Source organism: Nyctereutes procyonoides, unplaced genomic scaffold (assembly GCF_905146905.1).
Source record: "Nyctereutes procyonoides isolate TBG_1078 unplaced genomic scaffold, NYPRO_anot_genome, whole genome shotgun sequence".
NCBI lineage: Eukaryota > Metazoa > Chordata > Mammalia > Carnivora > Canidae > Nyctereutes > Nyctereutes procyonoides.
Genome location: NW_026575042.1, coordinates 11466821 through 11488234, shown reverse-complemented (window position 1 = coordinate 11488234; position 21414 = coordinate 11466821). Strand labels below are relative to the sequence as shown.

At 37.6% G+C, this 21414-nt stretch overlaps 1 protein-coding gene across 1 annotated transcript in view; it reads left to right on the top strand.

Moving 5' to 3' along the window:
• Positions 1–21414, top strand: part of ULK4 (unc-51 like kinase 4) — a 590170-nt gene that overhangs the window by 13021 nt on the left and 555735 nt on the right. Inside the window, exons 5-13 of the mRNA XM_055321719.1 lie at positions 1930–2092; positions 4492–4593; positions 5181–5264; positions 7122–7197; positions 10062–10154; positions 12364–12479; positions 12624–12693; positions 14396–14492; positions 19366–19470. Of these exons, the coding sequence (XP_055177694.1) occupies positions 1930–2092; positions 4492–4593; positions 5181–5264; positions 7122–7197; positions 10062–10154; positions 12364–12479; positions 12624–12693; positions 14396–14492; positions 19366–19470 (906 nt within the window). The remainder of the gene's footprint in view (positions 1–1929; positions 2093–4491; positions 4594–5180; positions 5265–7121; positions 7198–10061; positions 10155–12363; positions 12480–12623; positions 12694–14395; positions 14493–19365; positions 19471–21414) is intronic.

The following is a 21414-nucleotide window of genomic DNA, read 5'->3' as shown; positions in this document are numbered from 1 at the left end:
GAGTTGCTACTTTGTTAAAGTGTACATGATGAAATAAAAAGTTGAATATTGTTAAACATTACTGTAGGCCCTCCATAGGAGAATATGATTATTTCTAAAAAATCCCATAAAAACTATATACTGAAGAGAAGTTCTTGTTTGAAATATCTCTATGCTTGTGCCAAGTCTACAACCATTTCACTGTCATTATAGCCCTGAAAGCAGCTGTAGATAATATGTAAATGCAGGAGTATGGGTTTGTTTCAATAAAGCTTTATAGACCCTAACATATCAGTTTCATGTAATTTACACATGTCAAGATACATTTTTATTTTTATTTTTTAAAAAACCATTTAGAAATGTAAAAACCACTCTTAGCTTATGCTTAAATAAAAACAGGTCCTGGCTGGGATTTGCCCAAGTGACTGTATGTCTGCCAACTCCTGTGAGGGAGTTGTTTTAAAAAGCCCTTTCTTTTTTTTTTTTTTTTTTTTATTTATTTATGATAGGCACACAGTGAGAGAGAGAGAGGCAGAGACACAGGCAGAGGGAGAAGCAGGCTCCATGTACCAGGAACCCGACGTGGGATTCGATCCCGGGTCTCCAGGATCGTGCCCTAGGACAAAGGCAGGCGCTAAACCGCTGCGCCACCCAGGGATCCCGAGGGAGTTGTTTTAAAGAAGCCTAACATTATATGTTTACAATATAGGAAATTCATGATGATTGTACTATAACCTTTTGAAAAGGGGTTGGCAGGGTTGGGCAGCATGACCGTTTCTGTAACTGAAGTTTTATTGAGACACACCTTTTTTATGTATTGTCGATTGGCTACAGAGTTGAGTCATCAGGACAGAGACCTTATGGCTTGCAAAGTCTAAAATATTTACTAACTTAAAAAAATCTGGCCCCTGCCAGTGGTTCTCAAAGTGTGTTCCCTAGACCAGCAGTATCAGCATTGCTTGGGACTCATTAGAAATGCAGAGTCTTGGGCCTCACCTAGACCCATTGAATCAGAAACTCGGGGTAGGGACTAGTAGTTTATCTTAACAGAATCCAGGGGATTCTGGTGCTCAAAAATTTTTTTTAAAAGTCACTGTTGTAGGTTGTAGACAAGCTTAGTATTTGTGACTAGAGATTAAGGGTAAACCTTAAATTGCTTTTATTTTTTTATTTTTAAAAAAACAAAAAAACTTTAAGTTGCTTTTAAAAACAAAGATCCACTTGATACAAAAGTAACAGAAAAGATAATAACTGTGAAAAGATAAAAGTAACAGAACACTGGCAGGGGGTTCAACAATCACCGAATAATAACTTCCAGTCACAAATTCTGTTAGCTTACTTGACCTGGTCATGGTCAAAAGCCCTTTGCATGTATAACCTCAGGTAATCGTATAACAGTCTGCACAGTTCAGTTTTATTTTTCCCACTTTATAGGTGAAGAGACTGAGATTTAGAAAAGTTAAGTAAATTCTCCAGGTCAGACTGCCAATAAGTGGTGGACCAAGGGCTAGATCTCTAACTTCAAAACCCTAGTTTTGAACCTGTGAGTAAATTATGCGTTCAACAGGTGGATTTTCAAGTTCTCCTTGAGCTGTCACGGAGGACTGGCGAGGAAAGATTGTTTGTTCTACATACGTTGTTCTTCATCTTTCCCAGAGGCATGTGGTTTTTATCTGTGGTTATGATGTGTTCATTTTATACATCTGAGAAAAGACAGTTTTATATTTGATTCTATTATTAAAATGGTGGGTTTATTTTTCTTCAGCTGCTTTTATTTTTTATTTATTTTTTTTCTTCAGCTGCTTTTAAAAACTTGTATGCATTTAATTTTTTGAGTAGGATGAAGCAAGAAAACCAGTGCTTAGAGTTCTTCAATGGGATTTGAAGAGGTGCTGATGGAAGTGCAAATGGAACTGGTTTCTGAACATGTTTATTTTTTAATCATCTTAGATACTCTTGGAAGGGCCCGGCACGTTGAAATTTAGTAATTTTTGCTTGGCCAAAGTAGAAGGTGAAAATTTGGAGGAATTCTTTGCTTTGGTGGCAGCAGAAGAAGGAGGAGGTGATAGCGGGGAGAATGTACTGAAGAAAACCGTAAAAAGTAGAGTCAAAGGTATGTGGAGAGCTTATAGATCAGAACCCTGCACTGCTCAAGTCATGTGTTTAGGAGATGATAGACCTTATATTTTTGTCAGTCAAAATAATATATTGGAAATAACAGAAGTCTGGATATGGGGATGGCTTTGCAATAGCCTAAAGGTTTTCGTATAGATCCAATACTGTGTAAAGAGTGTAAAGCATCTCTAATAAAGCCTGTATCCTATCCTTGCTTTCTATGTCTCTGACTATTCATGAGAACATAAGGATGGCCATTTTGTCCTGCTTCCTTCTGTATCCTCAGCACTTAGAACAGTGCCTGGCACTCATGAGTGGCTCTGTAGATATTTTTTCAACATTGATGAGTTGCTGATATTCTGAAAGTAAGGGAGATTGTTAGGGTGCATTCTTGAAAGGTGGTTTTGCCAGTGAGATGGGGCCTGGGGTGTTAAGAGTCACTGTACTTGAGGGGAGATTGTGAAGTGATAACTTTTTTTGTAATTTTTTTTAATATTTATTAATTTTGAGAGAGAAAAAGCACAAGCAAGGGAGAGGGGCAGAAAGGAGAGGGAGAGTCCTTGCTGAGGGAGCCCAATGTGGGGTTTGATCCCAGGACCCCAGGATCAAGACCTGAGCCAAAGGCAGGCACCCCTGTAATATTCTTTAGAGAGAGCGAGCATACAAGTGGGGCTGTGGGCGGGAGGGGCTCAGGGAGAGCAGAGAGAATCTTAAGCAGGCTCTATGCCCAGTGTGGGGCTCAATCTTAGGTTGCTGAGGTTGTGACCTGAGCTGAAATCAAAAGTTGGATGCTTTAATGACTGAGCCACCCAGGCATCCCTCTTCTGTGATATTCTATGTATAAATGGATGGTCAAACCTAACATATGTAATCATTTTTCTATGTTGTCTTTTCTGATGCACTTGTGAACGTAGGGACATCATATTCATTTGTTCCTTTAGGACATTTATTAAATTAATGTAGAAGAAAGAAATAAAGTACAGAAATCAACAGAAATTTAGACATGTTCTAGATACTGGAAATACCGATGTGAACAAAATGCAAAAATCCTTGGCCTAACTGAACTTGCGTTATAATCGGGGAAGACATTCACTTTCAACACCTATCAATGATGTGCCTGGGCAGGGTGCCTGGGCATCTTGCAGGTCTTATTTATGTTTGCTTTCTGAGGATCTGGGAAAGTAAGGCAAATAGGTCCTCCATAAGTGTTTGCTGCATGAGCGAATGTATGTATGAAATATGATAGTATAGCAAAAATGTCACATAGGAGAACTTTAAAACTTGAGACCACATGAGACTGCTGCTCTGGCTGTAATAGGTCCTGAAGATATTTGCTGGAAAGTTTACCTCAGTGGAATTTTATTTTCCAAATGATTGATGATTAATCCATGAAAAGAACATTCTCATTGGAAGATGGGAGGCTTTTAGGTGGAATTTTGGTGGGTACTCTGCAACTGCTTAGCTGTGTGTGTGACTTACATATTAGGGGACCCTCTAAGGTTTGTTTAATCAGTAAATAAGAGAACTTGCTAGCTCAAGAATATGTTGCTACTTTTTCTTTCTTTTTTTAAAGATTTTATTTATTCATGAGAGACATAGAAAGAGACCTAGGCAGAGGGGGACGCAGGCTCCCTGCAGGGAACCTGATGTGGAACTTGATCCCAGGACCCTGGGCCGAAGGCAGATGCTCAACCACTGAGCCACCCAGGGGTCCCAAGAATGTGCTACTTCTATATAATGTTAAACTTTGTAGAAAGTATATGTAGCACATCTTAGTGCTATTCACTAAATATTTCCTGTTCTTCTGGATTGCATCTTCTCCTGGCCAAAGCTAAGGAAGTTTGAGCAGAAGTGATGTGAGTTACTTTGAGGTTGGAATTTTCAGAGCCAGTTTACTATGTTTACTCCCCTGTCCTGGTGATGGAGGAACCATGAATTGAGATGGGCCCTCGATCAGCCTGGCTCTTTGAGTGACTCTAAGGATCCAGGCCGCTGGGCTGACATGTAGTAGAAGTGTAGTTGGAGTAATAAATAAACCTTTGTTGGTAAGCTGGTGGGAATTTGGGGTATTACTGCTATATAACTTAATCTATTCTAATGAGAATATTATAATCAAAGGTTCTTTTGATTATTTAAATTGTTAAATTAAAAAGAATATACCTAATTGTGCCACACCACTAACTCAATTGGATTTTCAAAACCTGTTTGTATTCATACGTATCCTTGTAAATGAAACCTGAAAATTAAAAAACATTAAAAAATGTGGGGTACAGATGAAGGCATGTATTTATGGGTGTATTTTCTTCCATTCTTTTTTCACCTTACCAGATCCCTCGTAGGTAGATTGTTTTTGGGATTGATACAAATGCCTAACAGAGTTGTTCTTTATACTTTTAGGATCTCTTACATATACAGCACCAGAAGTTTTGAGGGGTACAGACTTCTCCATCACCAGTGATCTCTGGTCTTTGGGCTGTCTGCTTTATGAAATGTTTTCAGGTAATTACTTTCTGGTACAGTTTAAAATCAGAGCTGGGCACACACAAACAGATTAAATCTGTAGTTTGAAAGAATTTTGCCTGGAAAATGTGAAAAAAGCTGGCTTTTCTATATTTTTATATAACTCATTTCATCTTGCTTCCCTCTGTATTCCTCCTGTATGCTTGGTGTCTAGGCATATGTCTAGAACCTTTGACATATAGGACAAGGGACTTTTGACATACAGATATTTTTAATGATCGTTTGCAAAAATGTGGGTACTTATTAAAAAACTGTGATTATTAGTGGAAATTGTTGCAAAGGTACCTTGTGCCTGTGAATTATTCAGATGTGTCCAGCAACTCATGCAGCCCTTGGATCATGGTAATGGTCCATTTTTGCATTAGCAAATTTGTTAGGATGATAAGTTTTAAATTACAGAAATACAAAAATATACAGTGTGCCTGATCTGGGCACTTAGTAAGAAGTTATTACTATATATTTTTTCCTGTATATTGTATAATTTTATATCTGTAGGTGAGATTTATTTAGAATTATTGGTGATAGCAAGCTATTGTCTAATTTTGCAGTTTTTCTTATGATTTTAGGAAAACCTCCATTCTTCTCAGAAACTTTTTCAGAATTAATTGAAAAGATTTTTTATGAAGATCCTTTGCCACCAATTCCAAAAGGTAGGGTTTTTAAAAATTATAAATGCAGTTAATTTATAATTGATACTAATGGGACACTTTTGTCCAAAGTTTGTTTTTGATTCCTAACTTCCAAATTTAATTTTTATATATAGTCACAGATTGATATTTTTAGAAATGTTAGCTTTCCTTTTGCTTATTTTAAATTGTTTTTTCAGACCCTGAAATGAAGAACAAAGTACTACTAATAGATTCCCTCATTTAAAAACACAAATTATTTTGTGCTCCTATATCAACAAGAGTCTGGTTTAAAGATTTTAAAAGCTCAAACTTTTGTGTTTTTTTTTTTTTCCCTTGTGTATCTACCACTTTCTACTTTGTACTCATGTTCTATGTAGTTATTTCTGTTTAGTGTTCAAATAGGGACAAGTCTGGTATTTGTCAGTGCTTATTTTGAATCAGAATGTCCCTGACAAGTTTTTAAACTAAACTAGGCATAGTTCCAGTGTTTTAAAAGTATTGGAACTTTAATCATATGAATTTTAATGAATGTAACAATCTACCACTAACAGCTTTAAGGCAAGGGAAAAAAAACCCCAAAGGCACAAACATAATAAAGTACTTTGTTGTACACCACAAAAAAAAAAAAAAATGAATCTCAAGACACACACATTAAAACAGGACTTTACCAAGAAAATTTACATTTTTATTTTTATTTTTTATTTTTTTAATTTATGATAGGCACACAGAGAGAGAGAGAGAGAGAGAGAGAGAGAGAGGCAGAGACACAGGCAGAGGGAGAAGCAGGCTCCATGCACCGGGATCCTGACGTGGGATTCGATCCAGGGTCTCCAGGATTGCGCCCTGGGCCAAAGGCAGGCGCCAAACCGCTGCGCCACCCAGGGATCCTGAAAATTTACATTTTTAAAAGAAAAAAACTTTTAGAAGTAATTAATGAAAGAACTGGAATATAGAATTCCTTTAGGATTTCAAGAGTCATCCTAAGTGGGGGAAAAAAAACCCCAAAACACGGTTTTGAAAATAATCTATACTTATTAAAACAAAACTGCATTTCTTCCATTAACTTTTATATTAAAAATGATTTCTACAAAAACTATCTCTTGTCATGATGACTTCTGATTTTTGTTTGGTTTTGAATACTCATAGTATTGATTATTCTTGTGTCCTGTAAGTTAAGGATTTTTATGCAGGGAAGAGAAATATGAAAATGTAGGTGTCAGAGGTATGGTCAGGATACTTTTGGTGGCCCAGGCTTAACTGGGGATCTTCCTTTGACTGTGGCCGTGGTTGCTGTAAAACCTTCTGTGATGTTTTTGTCCATTGCCCTCATGGCCACTTTAACCAAAGACTGATCATTTGGCTATGGTATATTCTAATTTAAAAAAGCCTAACATTTGGAGAATACTGGAATTGACCAATATCATGATATTGTCATGTATATTATTTTCCTGTTAAAAATCTTTAAAATAAAAAAGGAAGAAAATAGGGATTGCAAGTATTCTTATCATTTTACATTATAAAGTCAAGGTGGTCAAATTAAGAATGCCTCAGAAAATGAGGCATAATTAAAAGTTGAAGACAAGGGGTAGGAGTTTGTCAGGTTGGTGATCTTTACTGGGCTTATTCAGTAAAGAGAAAGTTTAGAGGTAGTGCAGTCTTAGTTTTTGAGATTCATGTTTTTTTATGGTATAGTAAAAATATTGTGTACTTTTATGCCCACACTTCACCCCCCATTAAATGGAAGCTGTAATTGTTAATAATGGATTCAGTGTTCTCTTAAAAATTATATGTGTTTTCAAAATACTATTATTCTAAGTGTTTATGAAGAGTATGTATTCATATACTTACCACTGGTTTTTCTTTTGGGAATCTGTATAGATGCTTCTCTTCCTAAAGCTTCTTCAGATTTTATTAATTTGCTTGATGGTTTACTTCAAAAAGATCCTCAGAAAAGGTATGTGTGGATAGTGTTTTAATATGAATGAAGAAGAGGAATCTTTTTCTCATTTCATATATGCTAAAATGGTACTATTCTTAATATACAGAGAGCTAGTCAGATAACTCTTAAAAAAAAGCCGAGTGTGTTTTCTGTCTGTGGGTTTTTTTTTTAATTCTAATTAGTTAACACACTGTGTAATATTAAAGATTTATTTATTTTAGAGTGAGAGAGGGTAAATGAGGGGAGGAGCAGAGGGAAAGGGAGAGAGAACCAATCCTCAAGCAGGCTCCTTGCTGACCAGGGAGCCCAATGTGGGGCTTGATCCCAGTACCCTGAAATCATGAACTTGAGCTGAAATCAAGAGGCTGCTGCTTAACCGACTAAGCCACCCAGGGGCCCCTAACATACATGGTGATAATTAGTTTCAGATGTGCAATACAGTGATTGAACAATTCTGTACATCATCTGGTGCTCATCACAGGTGTACTCCTTCATCCCTATCACCCATTTCACCGCTCGCCCTCCCTGCACCCCCCTCTGGTAACCATCAGTTCTCTCTAGTTAAGAATCTGTTGCTTGGTTTGTCTCTCTTTCTCTCTCTCTGTTTGCAGGGTTTTTAATCATAAGGAAGTGTTAAAGTCCATTTCTCCTTTTATATATTAAATAGTTGCCTAGTAGGTTGACAGATTTTCTTGTAACCCCCGAATCCAAGAGGGGCATTCCCCCCCCCCCCTTGGGGATTTTAGGCTAAAACTGTCTTACACTATTGAACTGGGGATGATGCTATCAAGACAGTTAATGTAGTTATATTGAGTGGTATTTTAATGTGCTATGCTTCTTTGATAATCCTGTCGTAATGAGGGTATCAGGTGAGAAGGTAATAGGCGCAGTGTGAATTTTCTGGGTAATAGTAATAGCAGAAAGTTAGAAATCACTGGAATGGGATAGCAGAGGGCAGGAGGGAGGTGGGGAGTCTGGAGGGTGTCTCCCTGGAATGGCAGACAAGAGCAACTGCTCTCTAGTTTGGATTCTGCCACTAGGTAACGGGGAGGTGGGGGTGTTAGGCAAGTGTTTGGGATCTCTGCTTCAGGGTGTAAATTTCATATAGCATATAAAAAAGATGCTTCTCTAGCTTCATTAAACATAGAGAAAAACTGCAGAAGGAAATGCTGATTCTCATGTAAGTTTTAGGACAAACCCCTTGTGCTTGAAATGGATGCCTTTAGGATCAGTATTATTTTGCTATAGTCTTCCAGAAACCTTTTGATGGGATTCAAATATACTTAATTTAGAATTTGCATCCACATTTCCACATATTTATATCACTGTACTGTATACTTTATTGCATAAATGATACCGCTCTATTACCTAGTTCTTTCTCTATGTCCACCAAGTCTTTTCAAATGGCTGCAGAATGTACACATAACCATAAGCCCAATAAACATTTAGAGTGCTTCCTGATTCAGAATATTATATAGGCTGCTACAGTAAAAATCCTTTTGTGTATTTGTTAGTGTCCACTTAAGCAGTTAGCTCCTTTGGAGAGATTTCTGACAGTGGGGTTGGTGGCCAGAGGCTAAGAACATGAAACAGTTTGATGCATTTGCTACATTCTTGGAATGTGTGCTGGTTTAGCAACCCTAGAGAGCCCTTTCCCTCCCAGTGTTACAATGGATTTTATCGACCTTATAAATATTTGCCAAACTGCCTGACAAAAAAGAAATTCCAATTTTTATTTCTCTGTTAGTGAGTTTTAAGAGCCCTTTATATAAAACGGATATTATAGGTGATTGCAGATTCTTTTTATTAATCATGTTTTAATTTTTATCAAAGTAGTTTTTAATTCTTTTTCTCTTTTCTTTTTTTTAAGTAGGCTCCATGCCCAGCATGGATCTCCACAACTCTGAAATCAAGACCTGAGCTGAGATGCAGAGTCAGATGCTTAACTGATTGAGCCACCCAGGCACCCCAAAGTTGTTTTTATTTCAATAGAGATCTTTTGAATCATCAAATTTTCTCTTTTGTTTTGAAATTTCAGTCAGGCTTAACCATTCTGAGTCTGATGATTATAACTAGAAGCATACTCTATTAGTAGTAAAAACTAATGCATTGAAAGTATGGGTTTTAGATACAGCCTAAAGTCATTTTAATGTGGACAATCTAGCTAGATAACATTTTAGCTCCTGCGCAGAAGTGTGACTCTGTAAAATCATGAGGCTAATTTTCTTATTTCTGAATGAAGTTCTAAAAATGAAGTCCCAAAAATGAAATGTATGAAACAGGGAAGGTATGTAGACTAAAGGATGACAGAATTATAGATTGATAATATCTGATGTGTTTGCTTTAAAATTTTAAGCTAATTATAGACTCCTTTTATAGGCTACGTTTGAGAACCCAAAATGTTTTCATTAGGCTCTGTGGAATATGAACCCTGAGACTTCTAATATTTAGTTGTCAGACTCTTTAGTTCTGTACCATTTAAGACTTTTGAATTATTTTTTTGTTGTTGCTAAGAGGTTAATTGTATACTAAAATGAAAATAGGGACACTGGGATGACTCAATTGGTCAAGCATCTGACATTTGGTTTCCGCTTAGGTCATGATCTCAAAGTCGTGGGATCAGGCTCTGAGTGGGTCTCCATGCCCAGTGGATAGTCGGCTTGAGATTCTCTTCCTCATTCTCTGTACCCATACATGCAGTCTCTTTCTCTCTAATAAATAAATTAAAAAGAAAGTATGAAAGAATTGCTGAGGTACATTCATATAGAGAAATTTATAAATCATAAAACCTAGTAGATGTATTTGGGACATGACTTGGCAATTATGTATGCATGGTGAATCATGTTAAAATAGAACTTTAACATTTGTATTTTATTTAGATTAACTTGGGCAGGCCTACTGCAACATTCATTTTGGAAGAGTGCTTTCACTAGGAAAGATCGGGAGTCAAGCACCGAGGATTCCAATGTCAGGTAGTATATAAGCTTATCTTTGTGTGGGGGCATGGTTATTAAATGATTGCACTGACTACTGTTCTGTCAATGCAGCATCAATGATATGACTTTCTCTGCTTACTAGGAGAAAATCAAACATTTGATTAAGCATTGCTTAAAGAGTTTATCCATGAATTTGATGTTTTCAATTTTGTTCACTTTCTGATCAGTTGTTTATTATCCAGTCAGTGATTTTAGTATGGTGGTCATTAGCTCTAAAAATGTAATACTTTCCACCTTGCCAAGCACACGGTAGGATCTCATTTACTCCTTTTGAGTTAGGTGTGGTTACATGATTTGCTTTGGCTAATGAAACGTGAACAGAAGTGATGTTCATTCTGTATAAAAAATTTATGAGCCCCTGAGATTTGACACATTTCTTCCTCCTGATGAGGCACCTGCGACGAAAATGTCCAAATGGGGTTGCTGTCAAGCTAGGTCTTCAGTGACTGTGATGAGGGTAGCTTCCCTGCCAAGCCTTCAATGGCTGTGTATGTGATTGTGACAAAGTTAGGAGATTCTAAGCCACTGGGATTTGTGGGTTGTATATTACCAGAGCATACCCTAGTTCCTGTCTGATTCTGACTAATACATCTCATTTTTATTATGAAATCTTCTTAGCCCAGGACACCTACACAAGTGATCGTATTAAGAACAAGGTGAAAAGTGGTCGAATAAAGTTCTGCTAATTGACTTCGCTCCCCCTCCACTTATTTAGTGGTGAATAGTTGTCTGATTCTTGATTTTGATCTTGGCAAATTCGGTATATAGGAGAGAGAAGCCTGAATTCTATTTAAGGTCTCTCCCAAACTTGGGTTTCTCTGATGCAGTGAGTTTCAGCCATGTTCTCACCATTGTGTAAGGCTCTGTGGGGACTACAGAAAGCAGGGCTCTGGTCTCACTCCTCCAGCATCAGCAAGTCATAGAACACCTCTGACCTTAGTTTGTCATCTTCCTTTTTAAATCTATATGCCTTTGATTTCTTTTCTTGCCTTATTGCCCTTGCTAAGACTTTTTCAGTAAGATGTTGAATGAGGAGTGATGCAAGTGAACATCTTGCCCTGGTTTCTGTATCTAGGATGAAAGCATTCAGCCTTTCACCATTAAGTATGATGCGCTGGAGGTTTGTGTAGCTGTTCTTTTTCACTTTGAATGAACATTCAATTTTGTCAAATGCCGTTTTGTATCAGTTGATAAGATCATATTGGTTTTCTTTAGCCTGATTATGGACTCCTACATAAATTGGTGGTGTTCAAATATTGAGCCAGCCCTGCAATCCTGCAATATACCCCACCTAGTCATGCTGTGTTATAATTTTTATGTCTTGCTGCAAGTGTTTGGGGCCAAGTGGCAGGAGGACAGCGAGATAGGAGAAAAAAGAACAACAGGGATTTGCCTCCTGTTCTTGAGATCATAGCTGTTTGATTTTTTTTTTTAAGATTTTATTTTTTATTTATTCATAGAGAGAGAGAGGCAGAGTCACAGGCAGAGGAGAAGCAGGCTCCATGCAGGGAGCCTGACATGGGACTCGATCCTGGGTCTCCAGGATCACACCCCCGGCTGCAGGCGGCGCTAAACCACTGCACCACCATGGCTGCCCTCATAGCTGTCTGATTAGAGAAGATACCCCTCCCGCAGTTTTAGGCACTGGCTAGAAGCTGCCGCTCTCCTAGCTAGCTGCTGCAGGATTACCTGGAGGCTGGGACAGAGTAAAATGGAAAAAAGAAACAAAAACAAAAACAAAAGCCCCACCAAAACCAGGAGATTTCCCCTGCTTTGACCCTTAGAGATCCCCTTTCCTATTTCTTAGAACAGAAGTAAGTAGGAAGCTTCTCTTGGTGGCTCCTTTGGTCTGTACTCATTGCTTTTGAACCCAGGCCAGGCAATACTCGAAGAGGGGGAGAAAAGGGAGACTCATTGTTGGTTTATTGGTACTTTGAATTCTGGTTTCCTTCTCCAACCTAAGTGCTGCTGTTTATTTTTCAGGGATAAGGTCTATAAATTCAGTAGAATGCCTTAGATATAGCAAGTGCTCATTTTAGCTGCCTAATGACAATACTTTCCAACTCCATGGCTTTGCGAAATGTTATGTGTAATTTAATGATCTTTTCCCACCTCTTGGTCTACATAGAAAATTATAGAAAACTCAAAATAAATTTGACTGTGTTGGTTTTCTCTGGTTGAACAGCAAAAAAGTGATGGAACATTCTGGGACGCGAGATTCCAAGGAGTTTTTGAAGCCTCCGAGTGGACAAGTCAAGGGGGAGAAGAGTGGTCAGCGACTAAGTCACTCTTTTAGACTAGGTGAGCTCTTGCTGGAGCATGTTTGTGCCCTTTAGGGTGCTGTTTCTAGTTTTTGTTACCATTCTCTTGAAATTCTGTCTGCATCCTCCTCTGCTCATGATATTTTTGATCCTTTATGGATAATATTTTTCTTTCTTGCCACAGAAAATCCATCTGAATTGCGGCCCAAAAGTACTGTTGGGGGTCAACCGAATGAATCCATGTTTCTACTCAGGTAGGTAAGATGACAGAGCCTAAGGAATCCATGGGACATGACACCGAGGTCATCGCAAAGCATCTGTTATCCAGGTGCCAAACTATGTTAGAGATGAAGGATAGTGATGTGAATGTCAAATTTCGGGTTCAATCTCTGCTTTCAAAGTTACTGTTAAGTGCTGGCCAATGGAATGTTGATTTGGCTGTGCATTTTTTAAAAGTTTTTAACCAAACCACAATCTTTCCTATTCACAAGGTTTAAAACCTTTTCATTTTATACTTTCCCTTCAAATAGAATTGAATTTGAAATTTTAGCAGTTCAGCTTCTTTATTGGATAAAGACTTACAGGAAAGAGCAGATTATGTTTTTTTTTTAAATGTTTTATGTGTAGGCTTAAGTAATATTTGTTTAATGTAGTCATTGAAATAATTTTAAAAAGATCAGAATGGTATTTTAATATGATTAAGGCCAACGTGTTTAAAATTTTAGTAATGTGTGTTGTGTTTATAGTTTTAGTCTTATACACAAATAGTTTTAATGACATAGGGGTTATAACAGTGAAGTATAATTTCTTGACTTGTTTTACCCTAAAGTATGTTAAATATATCTACATAGATTTTAGATGTTTTAAGTTCAGTTTAAAAAAAACTTTTTATAATCTTTGGCATGTTAAATAAGTACTTGTTCAATGAATGAATAAACAGTTAAGTGAGAGAGAGGGAAGAATCCTGATATTTAGGAATTTGAAGGAATTCAATGAAAAAGACCCTAATGATCTGAGTCGAAGATTTTTTTTTAATGTAAAAAAAACTCAGAGACCCAAGAGTAATGGATTGACCCACAGAGTATGAGACCATTTTAAAGGGTAGGAGAAATCATTAAAAATAGATGCAGATTATTACTTGTTTCTTAAATAGTTACCAAGATAATATTCCATTTAAAACGTTTTCTGGGGACACCTGGGTGGCTGAGTGGTTGAGCATCTGCCTTCGGCTCAGGTCATGATCCCGGGGTCCTGGGATAGAGTCCCACATCGGGCTCCCTTTGAGGAGCTTCTCCCTCTGTGTATGTCTCTGCCTCTCTGATTCTCATGATTAAATAAATAAAATCTTAAAAAAAGTTTTCTAAAATAAAATTGTAAATATTTTCCATCCTTTGTAGAATGTCCAATCTATTTTATTATGTCAATCCTGATACCAGCAGATGTTTAAAAAATAATAAAATCAGGATCCCTGGGTGGCGCAGCGGTTTAGCGCCTGCCTTTGGCCCAGGGCGTGATCCTGGAGACCCAGGATCGAATCCCACGTCGGGCTCCCGGTGCATGGAGCCTGCTTCTCCCTCTGCGTATGTCTCTACCTCTCTCTCTCTCTCTCTCTCTCTCTCTCTCTCTCTCTCTCTCTCTCTGTGAGACTATCAAAAATAAATAAAAATTAAAAAAAATAAAAATAAAAAATAATAAAATAAATAGAAGGTACTGTATATAACATGGGTTCTATAAATACAAGAAATAATAAATTAGCCAGGAAATTGCTTTAAAGACATTTACTGAAAAAGTGTTGGATAAACACAAATTTTGAGTTTAAATAAATGAGATCCTGTAGAATCTTTATATTCGACCAGTTTTTCTGTGAGATAGATGTCCGTCTATTACCCCACCCCGGTAATAGTAAACAGATAGTTTCTAAAATCTGAGTAGTATTGACTAGTCTGTATTTTCCAGTTCTCGTCCAACTCCAAGAACGAGCACTGCAGTGGGATTAAGTCCTGGTGAGGATATGATTCAACATTCACCACAGAAAACTTCTCCTTCAACCAAGGTGAGCGGAGAGGGGATTTTCCTTTTTTTTTTCCCCCACATAAGATATAGAGAGGCAGAAGAATAATTGCCACGTTGATATCCAAACTATGATTGAAACAACAAATTTTACAATTAAGTCCTCTTTGATCACTGGTTTCTCTGGTAAGTACTCTTAAGAGAGAATTGTTTCATAATTATTTCTTTGATAACAGCTTTCCTGAGATATGATTGACAACCCATGTAATTCACCCATTTGAAGTGTACAATTCAGGGCCTTTGAGCATATTCTGAGTCCTGCAGCCATCACCATGGTCAGTTTGAGAACACTCATCATCCCACAAAGAAACCCCACACCTATGAACAGTCACTCCTGTTTTCCCTCAATTAATTTCTCTTGCCTCTCACCTGGGAACCACTAATCTCTCTGTCTTTATAAATTTGTCTATTCTGGATATTGCATATAAATGAAATAACACAGTATGTGTTCTTTTGTGACTGGCTTTTTTCACCTAACATAATGTTTTCAAGATTCATCGAAATCATAGCATATATCAATCCATGTTCTTTTTCATTGTCAAAAGATAATCTGTTGTATATACCACATTTTATGTTTCCATTCACTGGTTGGTGGACATCTGGGTTGTTTCCACCTTGCGGCTATTGTGAATGGTGCTGCTGGGAATGTTGGTGTACATTATTTTGAGTGGATGTGTGTTTAATTTCTCTTTAACCCTGCAGGAGTGTAATTGGGGCATCCTGTGGTAACTCTGTTTAATCTTTGAAGAACTGCCAAACTGTGTTCCAACATGGCTGGGCAATTTTATATTGTCTCCAGCAGTGTGTGAAGACTCTAGTTTTTATTCATCCCTAACAAGACTTGTTATTGTCTTTTTTTCTAATTGTGATAAAATCTGATTTAGGTAAAATTTATCATTTAACTATTTTTAAGTGTACAGTTCTGTGGCATTAAGTGTATTGCCGTTTTTGTGCAGCTGTTACCACCATGCAGAACATTTTCATCATCCCAAACTGAGACTGTGTTCAGTGTACCCACTAAACAATCATTCCCCATATCCCTTTCCTCCCAGCCCTGGTAGCCATGATTCTACTTTCTGTCTCTGTGAATTTGCCTAGTAATCTCATAAAAGTGGAACCGTAAAATATTTGCTCTTTTGTGTCTGGCTTATTATACTCAGCATATCTTCAAGGGCTATCCATGTTGTAGCATGTGTCAGAATTTCATTCCTCTTTAAGGCTGAATAATATTCCATTGTGTATGTAATACCACGTTTTGTTTATCCATTCATCCATCTTTGGACATTCTGTTCACTTTAATGTTTGGGCTGTTGTGAGTAATGCTGCATTATAGCCATACTGGGGTGTGTGAAAATATATCTAGTTTTGATTTGTATTTCTGATGGTTAATTATGTTGAGCATCTTTACATATGCTTTCGTACCATTTGTATATTTCCTTTGAAAGAATTCAAATCTTTACCTGGTTATTGAGTTGTAGGAATTCTTTATGTATTCTGGGTATGTGACTTGGTGGTGGTGTCCTTTGAAGTACAATTTTAATTGTGACGTAGTTCATACTTGTGTGTGCGTGTTTGTTGTTGCATTGTAGTTGTCTTGGCATTCTTGTTGACTAGCAATTTAAAGGTGAGGTTTATTTCTGGATTCTCTAGTCTGTTGATCTATGCATCTTTTCTCATGGTGGTAGTATAGTAACTGGTTAGTTGTGTGTGTGTTTTTAAAGAGAGATCAAGAGGAGGGGGAAGGCAGGGGGGAGGTGGAAGGGAGAGAGAGAATCCCAAGCAGGCTTCATGCCCAGCACAGAGTTCAGCGCAGGGCTTGATTTTATGACTCTGAGATCATGACATGAGCTGAAATCAAGAGTTGGACACTTAACCAACTGAACCACACAGATGCCCTGATAATTTTTTTTAAAAGTAGATTCCAGGAACCCTGGTGGCGCAGCGGTTTAGCGCCTGCCTTTGGCCCAGGGTGCGATCCTGGAGACCCGGGATCGAGTCCCACGTCGGGCTCCTGGTACATGGAGCCTGCTTCTCCCTCTGCCTGTGTCTCTGCCTCTCTCTCTCTCTCTCTCTGTGACTATCATAAATAAATAAAAATTTAAAAAAAATAAAAAAATAAAGTAGATTCCACACCCAACATGGAGCCGAATGTGGGGCTTGAACTCATGACCCTGAGATCAAGACCTGAGCTGAGATCAGGAGTCAGGTGCTTAACCAACTGTGCCACTCAGGCACCCCTAGCTAGCCATTCTTGATCCTTGCAGTTTTAAGTAAGTTTTGAAGTTAGGAGGTATGATTCTTCCAACTTTGTTCTTTTTCAAGATGGTTTTGGCTATCCTGAGTCCCTTGCATTTCCATGTGAATTTTAGGATCAGTTTGCATGCTTCTGTAAAGAAGCCAATTGGATTGTGATAGCAATGATGTTGAATCTATGGGTCAATTTGAGAGGAGTATTGCTATTTTAACAATTGAAAGTTTTCCTTCATGAATGTGGAATGTCTTTCTATTTATTTAGGTCTTTAATTTTTTTCAGTCAGTTGTTTTTGAATGCGGAGATATTTTGAATTAAAGTTTTTCCAAGTTACTGTATTTAGTCTTGAGAGAGAGAATTGCTTTCATTTCTTTCATTTGTTTCTGTAACTTTTATGTAATGTGAAATGCATTTAGGTTGCATGAAACTTATTTCTGCATTGAAATACAAATGTGTTATAATAAAATCTCATTCTAAGTAGTTCTATGTGAGATAGAAAATCAATATAAAAGTAAAAAATGCATTTTGAAATGTTAGAGATGTTAAATCTCTTCTGGCATGTGGTTACTGTAGATGAGTGCACTTTAATCGTTTTATTGAGAATATTCCAGCAGTAATGATAGAAGTACTATATAAGAGTTTATCTTTTATAATTTAAGTGATACGGGCACGATCCTGGAGACCCGGGATCAAATCCCACGTCGGGCTCCCAGTGCATGGAGCCTGCTTCTCCTTCTGCCTATGTCTCTGCCTCTCTCTCTTTCTCTCTCTGTGACTATCATAAAAAAAAAATTATAATTTAAGTGATACCTTTTAATTCAATTACAATTTTTTTTAAGATTTGACAGCAGAAGCAGGGGTTGGGTGGCAGGCAGGAGGAGAGGGAAAGGAAGAAGCACGCTCTCCATTGAGCAAGGAACCCGAGGTGGGGCTCAATCTCAGGATTGTGACCTGGGATCATGACCTGAGCTGAAGGCAGATGCTTAACTGACTGAACCACACAGGTGCCCTACAAAACTTTTATATTAATTGTAGGAAACTTGGAAACTGTACAAAAGAACAAAAAAAAAATAAAAACTACTTCTAATTTAATTACCCAAAGGAACCACTGGTTACATGTTTTTTTTTAAGATTTTATTTATTTATTTATGAGAGTCAGAGAGAGAGGCAGCAACACAGGCAGAGGGAGAAGCAGGCTCCATGCAGGGAGCCTGATGCGGGACTCGATCCCAGGACTTCCGGATCGCGCCCTGGGCCAAAGGCAGGCGCTAAACTGCTGAGCCACCCAGGAATCCCCGTATTTCATTTTTATAATCTGTTATCTATGCATGCATTTTGTTTATATATAGGAAATTAATTTTCACCTATAAATTTCTGGTCTACTTGATTCTTTTTTTTATGTATTTTTTTAATTGGGGTCTACTTGATTCTTATACTAGTTTAATGTAAGAATATAATTTAAGTCATTCATGTTGGCCTTTCTTTGAAGTTTTTCTATCTTGAAAATCTATGCCTTTAAGCATTAAGTTTTTTCTTTTACAATGTTGCCCTGTACTTTTAATGTATTTTTTCCTATGTCTGTTTTCTAAGTTGTGAAGAGGGTGGTCTTGGTTTCCAGGAACTTTATTAGCTAATTATTTTAATCCTTTATTCATGCTTCTGCCTCAGTTTTGGATAATTTCCTCATTTTTCATTTCACTGATTTTTTTTTTTTGTTTTGTTCAGTTTGCTGGTCAATGTTTCAATGGAAATTCCTTTTTTTTTTTTTTTAATTTTTATTTATTTATGATAGTAACACACACACACACACAGAGAGAGAGGCAGAGACATAGGCAGAGGGAGAAGCAGGCTCCATGCACCGGGAGCCCGACGTGGGATTCGATCCCGGGTCTCCAGGATCGCGCCCTGAGCCAAAGGCAGGCGCTAAACCGCTGCGCCACCCAGGGATCCCTCAATGGAAATTCCTAATGCATAAATCCGTTTTTTTTTTTTTTTTTTTTTTTGTCTAATGTGAAATCCTGAGGCATACTACTAGGAATGAGAGTTCTGTTTGCTGTTCAAGTAGAGCACAAAGAAACATCTCAAAGGAGTAACTGATGGCAAATATCTGGTTACTCATTTTCATTATGTGTTAACTCTAGCTTTATAAAGATGGAAGTGTGGAACACCTAGGTAACAGGTTAGTACTTAACCCTGAAATTCTTCTATGGTGTAATTTTAACTTTGTATTGAATATTCTATAAAGCAGAATAAAGGAATGACCAAAACCATGCTGGTAATTGAAAAACCAGTTTGCCTCATCATAGCTTAGAACTCAGACTATAGAAGACCTGTTTTCTGGTTCTACCCGCCCTCTGTGGTAAACATGAATAAATCAGTTACTTGAGCTTTGTGTTTTCCTTCTGTAAAAACAGGAATGATGATACATATGACTGAGGATTTTTGTGAAGATCAAAGAGACTGTGAAAGTGTATCAAATAGCAAAATGAGGTGCACTGATCTAGGTGACCCAGTACTGTTCTACTCAACATCTTATTATCTCAATTTAATTTAAAAGCTCTTCACTAGTCATAGAAACAAAGCCTCATTTTTGTTCTTGTTTCAGATTACAAGTGAACACCTGAGTCAGCAGGACCTGGAATCCCAGATGAGAAAGCTTATCTACATGGACTCTGATCTTGTTGTCACCCCAATTATCGATAACCCAAAGGTGTGGAAAGATGCTCTGACAGATGAGGGCTGAGCTTTAGACTTCGCTGAGAGCCGAAATCCTGGTGGTTTTTTTCATTCCAAATCTTCTTTGCTGTTCCTCATGTCTACTTTTATGTCATTTGTGCCACAGTGTCTACATTTCTCATGCCCATCCTGTCTGCACCCTTCTCCTTTTCCTGCATTTTTTTCTGCTTCACTGAGTGGTGCATCAGCTCTGCCTCCTCTCCATGCATGGGCTTCTAGACCTCAGACCTTAGTCCTTAGTCCCTTCGTTTCTTCATACATGCTTGAGTGAATTTCTCCACTCTTGTTGTGGATGTGTTATGAAAGCCATGTGAGTGAGGACTGCTCCCCTGGCTGGGGTGGGTTGGCAGGCACACAGAGACCATACCCTCTCACAGTGCTTGCACCACAGGCCAGATGGTGGAGAGACACTGGGAGGTTGGGGAGTCATGATTCACAGGTGCATTTCATATCCAGGGAGATTTTTGTGGCTTCATGTCATTTGGAATGTACTACTGTATTACTAGGGGATGATGAGTAGTCTCTTTAAGAAGAAGTAATTTCTCAGTCCCTCTGTACTACCTATTCTGTATTTTAATTTTCTTTTTTTAAATGTCTTTTTCTGTTTTAAATTATGCCCATTTTTACTCATCTCATTGGGGAACATTACTATAATTTAGAACAAATGAGTTTTTGGATGCATATTTACTAGATAGACAAAATTTTACAATAGATTACCCAGCTATTTTTCATAATGGAGCTAATTCTTTTTCTGAGTTCAGATATCTGGCAGAGTAATTGTATATCATGCCAACTTAATGTGTAAACTGTCATTTACCCAGTGGATCTTCTAAGAACAGTTGGTAAGATCTTTTGACCATATTCTTTTCTGTTTCTTTTATGACCATACTTAATTGTTTTAAGGAAGCCTTATTAGAAATTTTTTTTTTTAACTTCTAATTTTAGACCTACAGAGAAGGTTCAAAAATAGCAGAGTTCTGTATGGTTTTTACCCAGCTTCTCTTAATGTTAGCATCTTATAGGACCATAGAATGGTTAGCAAAGCCAGGACATTAACACTGGTACAGTGCAATTAACTAAATTACCAAATTTATTGGAATTTTACCAGTTGTACCACTGATGTCCTTTATCTGTTCTAGGGTTTCTTGTTACAGTTTGCTAGTAGGCCTCCCTTTTCTCCTACCAGCTATCCTTTTCTTTCATGGCCTTGTAATTTTTCAGTCTTTTCTTGGCTTTCATGACCTTGACATTTTGAAGAGTACTGGTCAGGTATTCTGGGGAATGTCACTCAAGCTGGGTTTGCTAAGTGTTTCTTATGATTAGTATGTATGAGGTTATGCATTTTTGGCAAGAATACTACTAAGCTTTTTAAAAATGGCTCTGTAGAGAGGTTTTGGAGAATTTAGATATAGATATCATAGTTGATCTTTTAAACTAAAAGTCTCAAGATGAAGGTACCCTGGCTGTTCCAAACTTAGGGATCCAACTACCTGTTTTTTTCCCCCACTTTCTTAAAAAAAAAAACAACAACAAAACAATTGTGTGCTTTCCTGTTCATGCCTTTTACGGCTTCCTGAAGTGGTGTGTTTTCTAATTCAACTTGAGTGAAGTTCTTACCATTCTTTAAAACTTCAATCTCCTTCTAGCTCTTCTGTAAACCATGTTAGCCTCAAGTGCTTGCCACATTCAAATTTTTTAGAAAAATTTCTCTTTGTAAAATGTTCCATCTATAATTATATCCTGCCCATTTTGTATTGATCAATATTGGTGTTTTTGTTTTGCTGTTTAACACCTTTTGTTTTATCTTTCCAACCAGAGTATCAGCTCTCTGACCATTGGATTGTGTCTTATATCTTGGTTTGTGTCTTATCTTCCCCCTTAGCACTTAGCATACTGCCTTCCCTCTCAGGTATCCAAT